The following is a 14004-nucleotide window of genomic DNA, read 5'->3' as shown; positions in this document are numbered from 1 at the left end:
TTGTATTTTAGTCGACTAAAATCAAATAGGTTTAGTTAAATTAAATGCATTATTTAAGCATTTCTTTAGAATGGCCAAACTCATTATATACTCCTGGAGTAAAAATCAAATAGCGTTATTATTTATGCTATTAAGGTTTGAACATGCACTACAGACACAGATTTAGCTGTGGCAATAGATAACATCTTTATAAATAAAACCAAGTTTCATAAACAAACAAAAATATTACTTTTTGACAAGCAGAAGTACAACTTGAAAATATAAAAAAAAAACAAAAACTGTAAAGCTATTGGCTGTAATGCCATTGCACATATTACCTGAATATATTACCAACATTAAATATTAAGAAAAAAAATTTAAAAAGCCTTTTTCTTCATTTTTTTTCTTTTAGCAGCTTAGTAGATGCTCCCTACATATTCTTATGTGGTAGTGCAGTGTTAATTTTTGCATCAAATTTCAATTTAGTTGTAGTCATAGTCTTTTGACTAACATGTCATTTTAGTTTTAGTTGTATTTTAGTCATCTCAATTGTTTTAGTTTTTGTCGTATTTAGTTGACTAAAATAGTATTAATTTAGTCTAAAATATTTTAGTCTACGAAATTAACACTGGGCGAGAAGGCCTACCTCGCAGTCTCTGCTCTAATTCATCCCAAAGGTGTTCTGTTGGCTTGAGGTTAGGTCTCTGTGCAGGCCAGTCAAGTTCCTCCACCCCAAACTAGCTCATTTATGTCTTTATGGACCTTACTTTATGCACTGGTGCGCAGTCATGTTGGAACAGGAAGGGGCCATCCCCAAACTGTTCCCAAAATGTTGGGAGCGTGAAATTGTCCAAAATATCTTGATTTTATTTTATTTTTATTTATTTCAGGTACTTATGTAGCGCCGTCAATTTACACAGCGCTTTACATATACATTATACATCCACATCAGTCCCTACACCCTCAAGGAGCTTACAATCTAAGGTCCCTAACTCACATTCATACATACTAGGGCCAATTTAGACAGGATCCAATTAACCTACCAGCATGTCTTTGGAGTGTGGGAGGAAACCGGAGTACCCGGAGGAAACCCACACAGGCACAGGGAGAACATGCAAACTCCAGGCAGGTAGTGTCATGGTCGGGATAGGCTGATGTCTTAAGAGTTCCCTTCACTGGAACTATGGGGCCAAGCACAACTGCTGAAAAACAACCCCACACCATAATCCCCCTCCACTAAATGATTTGGACCAGTACACAAAGCAAGGTCCATAAAGACATGGATGAGCGAGTCTGGGGTGGAGGAACTTGACTGGCCTGCACATAGTCCTGACCTGAATTAGAGCGGAGACTGCGAGCCAGGCCTTCTTGTCCAACATCAGTGCCTGACCTCACAAATGCTCTTCTGGAAGAATGGTCAAACATTCCCATAGACACACTCCTAAACCTTATGGACAACCTTCCCAGAGGAGTTGAAGCTGTTATAGCTGCAAAGGGTGGGCCAACTCAACATTGAACCCTACGGACTGTGATGCCATTAAAGTTCATGTGTGTGTAAAGGCAGTTGTCACAATACTTTTGACAATATAATGTATCTAGAGCCAAAAAATTGGATGGGTTAGTACCCTGGACAAATCTGAATTGCTGTTTCTCTGCTGGGTAGATTCACCCTCTCTATTTGTTCCTGGTGATCGCTGTCACTGGAACAAGAATTAATGAAAAATCCGAAGTGTTACCAATGTAGCGCCACCCCCATAAGAGCCGCTAGTATTCTCTCTTGTTTCAGCTCTTTAGCCAGGCACACAATATTTTCCACAACCAGGCACACACTTATGCTTGTTTCTTCAATAATCCACCTAGGGGTTTTTGGTTGTTTTTCATGTTTTTTTGAGAACTTGGATAGGGAAGGGAATGTGGTGGGATACTCGAGATTCAGCTAATTACATTGAGGACAATTTCTTTACTGAACTGTGGAACTTGATGCACTGTGCACTCTTGAGCAAGTCCTCTGTCAGGATTTTGGACTGTTGCTCTTCAGGACACTAGCCAGCATCCCCTTTCTGCTGAACCCAGTAGCTGACTTTCCTAGCACAGAGGGTTAGCCTAAAGAAGATCTTTACAGTCTGTACTCACGGGAGTCTCAAACAGATCCTCTCCGACACAGCTCCCCTTAGTCAGCTCTTCAGAACACTTGGCAGCAGGTGCTGAGGAGGGCAAAGCACCCCCTCCTCAGCTGGGCTCTTTGTCTGTCCCCCACCGCTCTTCAACAACACTACTCAGCAGGAGATAAACTGTTAATGAGATGTGAATGACAGTGCTCATCGCTGGCAGCTAGTGTGTGCTGTCATTCACCACAGTGGGGGGAGGGGGGCCTGTCTACCCAGTGCTGCTGTGTATGTGTTTATAGGGGAACATGTACACAAGATTGTCAGCACCAGTGTGCAGAGTTAAGAACATGCTGTACTTCTCTGTCTCAGCTGATCCTTGCTGAACCTGCCTTCCCATCTGGCCAGTACCACAACAGGTACCACAACAGGTACGCTCACAGTAGACTATTTCAGCACACTGGGGAGAAAAGAGAGTGGCTACGGTGCTGTGCTGTAGCTCCCCAAAAGGAATGCCCATAAATTGGGCTTCAGCCTGGGGTGGAGCTGAAATCCAGCAGAAACAGAAAAAGAGGTGTATTTTGATTGCGCAATGCGGTAACGGATCAGAATGGGACAAAGTGCCCTATGCACTAGATTCCCTGCTGAATTCCACAAAAATTTGGAAATTATAGTGGGACTTCTCGTCTTTAATAAGAGTGCTGCTTGTCACCTTAAACTAGCAGCTAGTGGGCTTCTGCAGGATTTTAACAACTTCAAGTAGTACTAAAGCTTACTTAAATCTGCTAACCGCTTTTTTAAATTGACATTTAGCACTGCCATTAAGATCTATATTTAACCTCATCAAACTGGAGCCAAATTGTGCTTTAAAGCCCAACCTACAGGAATTAAACAAACTCTACACTTGCAATGGGCCCCCACACTGCAAGGGTTAACTGCTCATTTAGTCTATGGGTGCAGGAATAAAGAGTAATGCTCACCGTATTCCTCACTCCAGTAGGATGCCTCCAGTGGTGCAACCAGTCCCTCAATGCCTCCTCTCTAAGTTGGTCCCAGCTACAGTCAAACTCCTGCCCCCGCCACACACAGTGCAGGGCTGATAGCCATGCCTTGTGCATACTCAAAGATGTGCGCAGCCTATTGAATTATTGTGTGCACCCCAAAGCTCAAACACACATGCCTTTCTCTGCAGCCCCAGTGAATGAAGGGGAAGTGCTCTGTGCTGAGCAGGCTTCCTGTTCATTCACAAACTGAAGCATAGTTCACACAGTTTATTATGCTTCAGTCATGAATGAACACAGTGAGCGAGTTTGTTCACTGTGTTTATTTAGAAAAGGAAGGGGCCAGTAATTTAATTATTTTTCAGACCCTTTCCCCGTTCTACATCCTGAAACATCAGAAGCTGGGGGAGAGAAGAGAGAGCAGCACTGCGGGGTGGGGGGAGGGGGGGGCAACATGGGGGGAAGCCCAGGCAGTAAGGAGAATCGGCACCTGACATAGTGATTAGGGTGGGCCCAGGCACACCTGGCACACCCCCCTGTGCACGCCTATGTGCATACTAAAGCTGAGGGACTGCCCACAACCTGGAAGACTGGAGGTTGGAAAGCACCAGAGCTGGCAGGCATGGGGTAAGGTAAAGGTAAGTCTTCCAGCTTTTTAATCTCTATCTAGATGTAGCAAGCATGTAACCCTTGTAGTGTGGAAGGGGGGGGGGGCACTGCAATGGTAGATTTTATCTAAATACTGGAATTGGGCTTTAAAGGCTTCAACAAAGCTGCTGAAAACTTTGCAAATGCTTTTGTGGAAGCTTACTTGCTGACTCCCCTATGTAAAAAAGACCTTGCTGTCACAAGGAAGCTCACATTTTCCAAATTTGACAATACACACATGTACTCACAGGTTCTATCAGATATCAATTGTCAAATAACACCTCTGATGCCTCCTCTGTGCAGACACAGATTGGGGACAGCAATTCTCATATCTCCAACTTTTTGGCAACTGGTTCTGGGACATTCAAGCTATGGACCCAAAAGGTCTAGGTTCAATGACGGCAGATGGAAGGGCTCATCAATCTGTCACTGCTCTCCTTTCTGACATTGCAGTGACTCTGGGTTCAAACAGAGATCAAGCTAAGCTCATAATAGTCACAGAAGTCACATTATGCAGAGGAACTACTGAAAACAGCCCCAGCTATATAATGTATGTAAAAGTCCCCACCCGTTTGTAGAACATATTTAATATTTCTGTACCTTTGCTGCACAGGCAAAAGGTGCCATTAAAATGACAAGTAGTAGTTTTACTTTACAGGAAAACATTTTTAACTTTGTGTACCAAGTTTATCTGAAATTTGTCCTGTTCTGATAACCATTCACATATTTTTAACCCTCACCATTTTAAACATTATGCATTCAATGTTTAGTAGTGGTCCTTTAATGATGTTAAGAAGACAAAGTACATGGGCAATGTAAATGTCAATTAACTGATTACCATTTTATAGCTTGCACAAATTATTCTTCTGGAATGCTGGTTAGTTTGACATCATTCTGGTATACATTTCCAAATGGTGTTCTTTATTTATTGGAACTGACTGGTTGCGTGAAAAATCATTTTTATTGCATAAAGTAATAATCCCCTTGTGCTCTGTGCATTATCTCTTAATGTACAGATTACACCCAGACAGATGGTGCAGATTAAAGAGGGTTATGATACACAAGTGTCCGACCAGAGACACTGGGGAGGGAGGGATGAAGCTGAGGGACAGAGAGCGTGCCATGAAGCAGGGAGGTGATGACGTGGAAAGGATGAATGGAACATTTACATAGAATATGCAATTCTTCAGAAAACCGGATATTTCAACTAAAAGTATCTATCGACCTAATAGGAATATTTTAGTTATAGTTGGAGTATTGTGGGCTCAGTCACTTGCTGGTTTATTATATTTTCTCCTACAAGTAAAGGTGAGATCCCCTTTCCAGCTCCCAACTACTACTTAACTCATGATCCCATTCATCCTCTAACATTTTCTTAGGATAGTTTAAGAAAATCCACCAAGAACAGTGTCATTCTTTTGCAGAAGGTGTAGAAACATGAAAAATGTAGATTCAGAGATCTCATAAAGGTAAAAAAAAATTACACAATTTACCTCTCCAGCATTAACCAAATATCAGGTCTTAGCAGTCTAACCCTAAAAAAGTCACCCAGATTCAAATACCCCCCTCATTCCTCATATCTTATTCAAAAACCTTTAGCTGTCCCACCAGCTTTTGAGTCTATAATTTTGAATGAGATTGAATAAAATTGCATCATCGCAATGAAAAAAGTGGTACAAAAGTGAAATACTGCTTTATTTTGTATAATGGTAGCACACAGCTTGTAGGTGAGGGGGAGGAGCTTTCATAGGTGGGCCCCATGAATGCAAGGACCTGTTTGCATTTGCACCCTCTCCACCCACTGTTATGCCCAACTAACAAGAACAAGACAGGACATAGACAGCATTAGAAGGGAATATCAAAAGACTTACCAAGTGTCTGAAACTCACCTCTTTTTTTGGGAGTCCCTGCTTCCTGAGGATCTGCTGCCCGCAGTGCTTGTGTGAGCCCCCTCACCATCCTTGGAAAGCTCAGGTATCCTCCACTGGAAGCTGTAGCATCTCTAAGTGCCTGAGGGACCCCAGCCAGAATGCTTGGTCCTCCCCAAAGACCCTCGATATCCTGTACATGAACTTGGCCGCCCCCTTCTTCCTCCAAGATATTGTAGAGCACCCGAAGGCTGCGGAGAAAACCTCGAGAAGGGCAAGGGAGGCCAGAGGAGACAGGGGTCGGGGCAACTGAGGGAGGGGAGCCCAGGGTGGCAGAGGAGGATCTGGGGGCACAAAGAGGAGAGGTAGGGCAAGAAACTAATACTTTATTCATAGTGACCTCTGAACATCTTATTTTTTTGCTTTAAAATATATGTCTGCAATTACCACCTATAGTTAGTGCACAGAGTGCAAGAATGAATTTTGTAGGCAATGCAAAAACATTTCAGTATTGTCAAACAATAATTTGACTAGCAATCTAATAAGTCATCTGCGTTGCCTCTTCTGTGACTCTTCTCTCTCATTCTTTGTCCCATGTGCTGTCTTCTTTCACAACCCTCGCCTTTAGTCATTCGCTTTCTGTGTTACAGCTGGTGGTGGTCTTTGTCTACTCTTTGTTTGACAGCAGTGTGCCTCTCCTGTGTGACAAGTAGCAATCCCTGCTTAGTTTATGGAGCTCTGGTACTTGCAATCCCTCTAACACACTGTTTTCCCTGAGGTCAATACACAGCACAGTCCCAGTTTCCTATTTTGTACAGCTATGTGTTGTCTCTGCTCTTACTCACACTCTCCCCTCTGCTAGGCTTGGCATCTCATCCAGGGTCTCCATCTGTCAGAAGAGCTGTCTCTGTCTTTAGGATTAGTTATGGGTGCTGTTTCGCTCTCCCACTTTCTCCTTACTGCTATCCCCCGACCTCTTGGTCTGTGTTTGGGCCAGTTAGCTGTCCCTCCTCCCTCCCTGGATAATCTCTCTGTGATTCTTGCTAAGTCTCTATCTATCTTTCTCCTGTGTGATGCTTCCTGTATCTTTTGCAGGCTGTCACATGTGCAGTGTCTCACAGGGGACCCTGGACCAGACGGGACCAGAGAACATTTTGCATTCCCTCCCATCCCCCCAGTACCATGTCCCCTCCGTCCTTTGTGTCTTTCGCCTTTGTCCCTTTCTCCCTATTCTGCCCCTCCTTCCACCAATTTCACCTATCATTTTTTTTCTTTTCTGCTCCCACATCTAAAATCTTCAACATAGAAATAAATATTTTAGTTGATGCAGCCAAAGAAAGCAGCGCATTGCATGAGTCACTCAAAGGCAACTGGAGGATACAGTATACAGTTTACAGCTGACTTATACTCAATAAATCTGTGTTACAGAAATTCTGCTTCATTAAATGGAAACTGAAACTTCTACCTTTTTGGGGAAAATGGGTCCCTGGGTCAGTGTTGCCAACCTACCATTTACTGGCACGACACCCAAAATTTACTGGCACAGCCAAGTTTTTACTGGCATTTCCGAAAGTTACAAAATTACAGTTTTAAGTGCAAATTTCAGTAATTAGGCTACAAACATGCAATTATCAATGTATTTTAAGGCAAAAACATATTTCTTATTTTATTTATTTTATAGTAAGTAAGTAGTTCAGGGACAGGACTCAGTAGGGCAAGAAATTAGAATGGGCAGGCACACACACATTAAATTGACTCTCACAGTGACACTGACAGCAGTGTGCAGCAGCACAAATGATGATGACACCTCACCGATACGACCCCTCCTGAGTTACAGTGGCAGTCTCTGTCCATGCCAGGTGGTCCATTCAGTCCAAACAGCACTGACAGTCCCACCCCCGGCTTGACTTACTTCCGTCCCGCAGACCTGCACACTCAGCCCTGCCCGCGCCACTCAGCTCCCTTGCACCATGACATCACACGACACACCCAGGCACCGCCACCGCTAGACCTGCCCTCCACCAGCGCCACCCAAACACACTGTAACAGGCACTTGGATGGTCATGAGCGTCACAGCCATATTTTTTAATGGCAACATTTTTCTGTCACTGGCATTTACTGGCAGGAGAAAAGTGCCAGTTTTTTACTGGCTGCCAGTAAAAACACTGATGGTTGGCAAAACTGCTCTGGGTTTCAGCAGCTGACTGGTTACACAACCAATGCTAAGGCACAGAACACATGGTCTGGCCAAAGTGACTTGAAGAAAGGACAATCTGGCAGAACTAGCCAGCTGAGTTGCCTGGGCCGTTTAGCTAAGACCACGTGACCAAAACATTGTCACTGGTCCCAGGCCATCAGATATAGCCAGGGGTCATGTTTTTTCTAAAAAAGGAAGCTGTTCACCCCCTGGAGTAGAACAGCAGCCATGTTAACGACACTGAAATATTTACATATTTTTACCAAGAAGTAAATGAGATTCAAAACAAGCCCCCACTGACCCCCCGCAGCTGAAGGCACTGTGAAATAATTCTCAAAGTATACAGCAGAAATGCTTTTAAATTCATTTTAATACGGCTCATTCTATTCCTTTTCCCCAGGCACTATGAGAGACTTGGCAGCCTCCAAGCCTTCTAATCTCTACTGTAATACAGAGCAGGTGCAAAGTAGAAAGAGAGGGAGTTCTTAGACCTGACTTGAAGGATTTTGGTGCTTCTGCTGTGAACTTTTCAGGATTCATTTCTCCGCTGTGCCTGCTGCTATAGAGGTTAAAGTGACACTATCAGCTGTGACATGGCTTTGCTGTGTTGTGGTGTATGGGGAATTTGGTCTCACCCATGCAGGTTGCATACTGGATAAGGAGAAATTTGGACTTGACGTTTTCACCAAGATTAGTAAATCCTAGAATGGTTCTGGTTCTGGGGCCTGGATTCTTTGTAGAGTATTATTGGATGGGATGAAGCTTCCAACCACAGCTGCACATTTTGATGGTGACAAGGGGTAAGGTCAAGTGTGTTGAAATGCAAGTACATCAATGTACATCTTTGCCAGCATACCACAGATCACCCAGTACTGTATGAAAGTTTTATTGAAGAATAATCACATCACAATGGACAAAGTGCAACGTTTCAGAGCCGCACAGGACCCCTTTATCCGGCATGTTAGCAAACACAAGTCCTGTCTAAGTTATCCTGCCAAGAATCTGTTACTGTGGACAGCCAATTATGAGCAGCTGAAGCAGTATGTAAATACCCAATACAGGCAATCTGTATGGGCAGGGGGCACTGATATAAGGGGTAGGTATCTCTCTGATATCTGCAGGTCTCTAAGAAAGGGGGGGGCACTGAGGACTGTGTGCTAATAGGGGTTTCTAAGAGGGGGTACTGACTGCTGATCTCATGGTTAGTAATCAACCATTAGATCAGAAGCACCCCCCTTAGAGACACCCATTAGCTTACAGTCCCCTTATATCAGTGCCCCCCCTCCTTATCAGTAATACCTGTCAGTGCCGCCTATCAGTGCCCATCCTTGCCACATATCAGTGGCCATCAGTGTGGCCTATCAGTGCCCATCAGTGCGGCTTATCATTGCCCATCATTGCTGCATATCAGTGCCCCCTTTGAGTTCCCATTATTGCTGCATATCAGTGCCACCTACCAGTGCCCATCATTGCCGCAGATCAGTGCCGCCTATCAATGGCCATCATCACCGCCTATCAGTGCCCATCAGTGTCACCTAGAAGTGCACATCAGTGCTGCATATCAGTGCCCATTATTTCCGCATATCAGTGCTGCCTATCAGTCCCCATCATTGCCGCCTAACAGTGCCCATCATTACCATATACCAGTGCCGCCTATCAGTGCCCATCCTTGCTGCATATCAGTGCCCATCAGTGCGGCTTATCAGTGCCCATCAGTGCTGCATATCAGTGCCACCTACCAGTTCCCATCATTGCCGCAGATCATTGACACATATCAGTGCCCATGAGTGTGTCGCCTATCAGTGCTGCATATCAGTGCCGCCTATCAGTCCCCATCATTGCTGCATATCAGTGCCTATCATTGCTGCCTAACAGTGCCCATCATTACGGCATACCAGTGCCGCCTATCAGTGCCCATAATTGCCGCATATCAGTGCTGCCCATTAGTGCTCATCATTGCCTCATACCAGTTCCACCTATCAGTGCCAATCATTGCCGCATATCAATGCCCATCATTGCCGCGTATCAGTGCCCATCATTGCCACATATCACCGCCGCCTATCAGTGCCCATCATGGACGATCAGAGCTCATCATTGCCACCTGTCAGTGCCCATCATTGCTGCATATTAGTGCCGCCTATCAATGCCCATCATTGCCGCCTATCAGGGCTCATCATTGCCACCTATCAGTGCCCATCATTGTCACATATCATCAGTGCTCATTATTTACACCTATCAGTGCCCACCATTGCCACCTATCAGTGCCTATCATTGCTGCATATCAGCGTCACTTATCAGTACCCATCATTGCCACCTATCAGTGCCTATCATTGCCACATATAAGTGCCAGCTAGCAGTACCCATTATTACTACATATCAGTGCTGCCTATCAGTACCCATCATTGCTGCATATCAGTGCTGCCTATCAGTGCCCATCATTGCCACCTATCAGTTCCGCCTATCAGTGCCCATCATTGCCGCATATCAGTGCCGCCTATAAGTAACCATCATTGCCACATATCAGTGCCACCTATCAGTGCTCATAATTGCCACCTATTAGTGCCACCTATCAGTGCTCATAATTGCCACCTATCAGTGCCCATCATTGCCGCATATCAGTGCAGCCTATTAGTGCCCATCAGTGCAGCCTATCAGTGCCCATCAGTGCCGCCTATCAGTGCCGCCTATCAGTGCCCATCATTGCCGCATATCAGTGCCGCCTATAAGTAACCATCATTGCCACATATCAGTGCCCATTATTGCAACCTATCAGTGCCCATCATTACTGCATATCAGTGCCGCCTATCAATGCCCATCATTGCCACCTATCAGTGCCCATCATTACCGCATATCAGTGCACATCATTGCCGCATATCAGTGCCGCCTATAAGTAACCATCATTGCCACATATCAGTGCCCATTATTGCAACCTATCAGTGCCCATCATTACTGCATATCAGTGCAGCCTATCAGTGCCCATCATTGCCACCTATCAGTGCCCATCATTGCTGCATATCAGTTACGCATATCAGTGCAGCCTATCAGTGCCCATCAGTGCAGCCTCATCAGTGAAGGAGAAGAATTACCTATTTACAAAATTTTATAACAGAAACTAAGAAAAAAGTTTTTTTTTTTCAAAAATCTCTGGTCTTTTTTTGTTTGTTTAGCAAAAAAATTAAAAAAACCCAGTGGTGATTAAATACCACCAAAAGAAAGCTCTATTTGTGTGAAAAAAAAAAACTAAAAATGTCATATGGGTACAGCGTAATTGTCAAAGTGTGACAGCGATGAAAGCTGAAAATTGGCCTGGACAGGAAGGGGGTGAAAGTGCCTGGTAGGCAAGTGGCTATATTAGCACCCCACCCTAGAGATCCCCTCCCCCATTAGATCAGAGTCCCCTTATATCAGCAACCCCCTTTACAGACTAATTGGTCTCTGGGGGGGGGGGGGTCTCTTATATAAGGGGCCTTTGATCTAAAACAATTAAAAATTTATAACTCAGTAAATAAATTGCTGCTTGCACTGAAATATGTTCCCACACCTCAAAAAAATAAAAATTAAAAAAATGTATAAAGTCCTTTTGAGTTGGATATTAGCACAAGACCTTTTGGAATTGATTGGAGGTTTCCACCACAAAGTCCCTCTGTCCCTCTTCTCTCCTCATTTCTCCCTCATTTTGGTCTGATCTATATAGTTGTGTATAAAATGCACTTTCTATCTTTCAAAAAGTGTTTCCAAGTGCTAAACCTTTCATCCAATTTCTACATTGCTGCATTTGTAAATTTCAAAAGCACTTGTGGGTTTAACTAATCTTTTTTTGTATAATTCTCCTTTAAGGGGGTGTGGCAGGGGGTGTGTCCTATGCCTACATAATTTTGCTAATAGGTGTCCCTCGTTCCCATCCCCAAAAAATTGAAAGGTATGCCATTGGGGGTTTCCACCATCATTCACAATTATTTTTTCACATATGAAATAATATAATTATAGGGGGAGAGAGTGCTACATTTTTAAAATTTTTAGTTTTTTGGGTCTCTAAGGGGAGCACTGTTATAACGGTAATCTGATCTAATGGGGTTATATAAGGGGGAGCACTGATATGGGGGGGTCTCTAAGGAAGGATGGTCACTGATTTAAGGGGACTCTATGGGGGGGGGGTGGCCTGTATTATGAAGGGGATGACACTGATCCCTGTATAATGGAGGGGGGGGGTGACATTGATCTCTGTATACAGACAGTCTTCCAACGCCCAAATAGTGTCTTTCTGCAGCAAATTTGGAAAGTTGTGATTAACTCCATATGATTAGAAATGTTATTTAATCACAAAATATATGCATAGTGTATACCACAAAAAAAGAAAAAAAAATTGCCGTGCACAGCTAAGGCCTGGTTCACATCTATGCATTTTTTAGTGCTTTTTCAGTTTTGCAGAAACACACTACAGTCCATTAAACATGGTTTCCTTTGGATGTAGTTCACATCTGTGCATTTTATGGAAAGGGCCAGGGACTTTTTTATGGTTTTTGGTTCCATAGATTTCAATGGATCAAAAGCGTGTATTGAAAAACACAAAATGCACCTGCAATATGCAAACTGCAACCTGCATAGGTGTGAATTAGGCCTTAAGTGTTCGGGTTTGGCTGGAAGAAAAGGTGGCAACCCTAGAGCTCATCTGGAATGGTGACCAGCACTGGGTATTTGTGCAGGTGCTTCTAAAACAGAGGTTCTCAACTCCTGTCCTCAGGACCCACTAACAGGCCAGGTTTGCAAGATAAGTGAAATGCATAACAGGTGATATCATTTGCTGCTCAGTGATTACAGTATTCTAGTCTGTATCTCCCCAAGGTAATACTTAAAATCTTAACAGAAAATAAAAAACAGAGGAAGCCCCAACCTTGCGCATTACCTTTGTTACACTAAAATGTATTTGTAAGTAAAATCATATACTCAAAAACAAATGGTAAAATCAAGCCAAAAGTGCAAAGTCCATCAAGTGCCTCATCCAGCAGTATCTGCTGGCCAGTATACTGAGGCAAGATAAAAGTACAAAGGAACTGACGCGTTTCGAGAGGGGTATCTCCTCTTCTTCAGACCTAAGTTTGGTATACAAGTAGACAGTTCTTATAGAGTGACTGGGACCAAGTGAGATGGATCATGTGCTCCGAACTCCTCCCTCATGTGGGAGGGCAAATATAATAGGTAAAGTAAACAAACACATAAAGCAAAATTTTTTATTCCCCATTATTATTATTATTATTATTATTATTGAACAGGATTTATATAGCGCCAACAGTTTACGCAGCGCTTTACAACATTAGGGACATAGGCCACCAGCCATCATATATGCACCTGCTTTGAATTTTTCCTTATACCTGTATGAAACCTATTACATACATCTGTATAAGGAAAGAGATCACAATACAAAATAAAACATAAAATATAAACTCCAACAATAAATATTCAAACTCTTTGTTCATCTGGATCTCTTTAAGCACCAGACATTCCATACCAATATGTCAATACTTACTCTCACTTGTTTCTTTTTATTTGTGCAGGAGTTAATGGGTTTTATGATATGAAAAATGAGTAGAGTTCAGGGCTCCACCAGCTGACAACACAACCACGATGGCAGCGCCCAGCAGTAGTCTAAGGCTCAGTTCACACATAAACCGGCCGCGGATCGTACAGCAACGCTGTCTGTCCCTGTTCTCCGTTTCAGGGACGAATCAAGGCAGAGTCTTTGCCTGAATTCGGCCCTGAAACTGAGGCAAAGACACACAGTGCATTGCGCTCCACAGCCGCCCCAGAGACATGTGAACCGACTCCATAGAGAGCTGGTCACATTCTCCTGATATGCGAATTAGATCCATTTCGCATAGGTGTTAAACTAGCCTTAGGGTTTTTGGATGTCTACACAAGGGAGGCTTGCATAAGTAAATTGCATGCATTAAATACATTAACTGCACATATATTCTTCTGGGAAGATTCTTGTAAAGAAAATGGCCTCGCTACAGGGTATGCTGACTGTTCAACTCCCCTCTAATTACACAAATAAAAAATAAAAAGACTGTCAGTGTTTAAAGCTGAACTCAAGGCAGATCTAAAATCAAATTATTGTATTGATTAATACATCGTTAAATATATTTATGTTTACAGAGTTTCAATTTTGTAAAACTAAAAGTTAATGTATTACATGTATGCATTTTGAC

The 14004-nt window shown here is 43.3% G+C and overlaps 1 protein-coding gene across 2 annotated transcripts in view; it reads right to left on the bottom strand.

The window, feature by feature from the left end:
- The window catches only part of LOC141107906 (suppressor APC domain-containing protein 2-like), a 30765-nt gene extending 23944 nt beyond the window's left edge, over positions 1 to 6821 (bottom strand). Inside the window, exons 1-2 of one of the 2 annotated variants that reach the window (XM_073598967.1) lie at positions 6447 to 6821; positions 5623 to 5945 (exon numbers count right to left, since the gene is read on the bottom strand). In XM_073598967.1, the coding sequence (XP_073455068.1) occupies positions 5623 to 5945; positions 6447 to 6490 (367 nt within the window). In that variant the 5' untranslated portion in view covers positions 6491 to 6821. Of the gene's footprint in view, positions 1 to 5622 lie in introns of both variants that reach the window. The other variant, XM_073598966.1, reaches the window with a different exon arrangement.
- Positions 6822 to 14004: the final 7183 nt, after the last annotated feature.

Source organism: Aquarana catesbeiana, linkage group LG09 (genome assembly GCF_042186555.1).
Source record: "Aquarana catesbeiana isolate 2022-GZ linkage group LG09, ASM4218655v1, whole genome shotgun sequence".
Classification (NCBI taxonomy): domain Eukaryota; kingdom Metazoa; phylum Chordata; class Amphibia; order Anura; family Ranidae; genus Aquarana; species Aquarana catesbeiana.
Note: the sequence above shows the minus strand (reverse complement) of the source record. Positions and strands in the feature narration are given on the sequence as shown.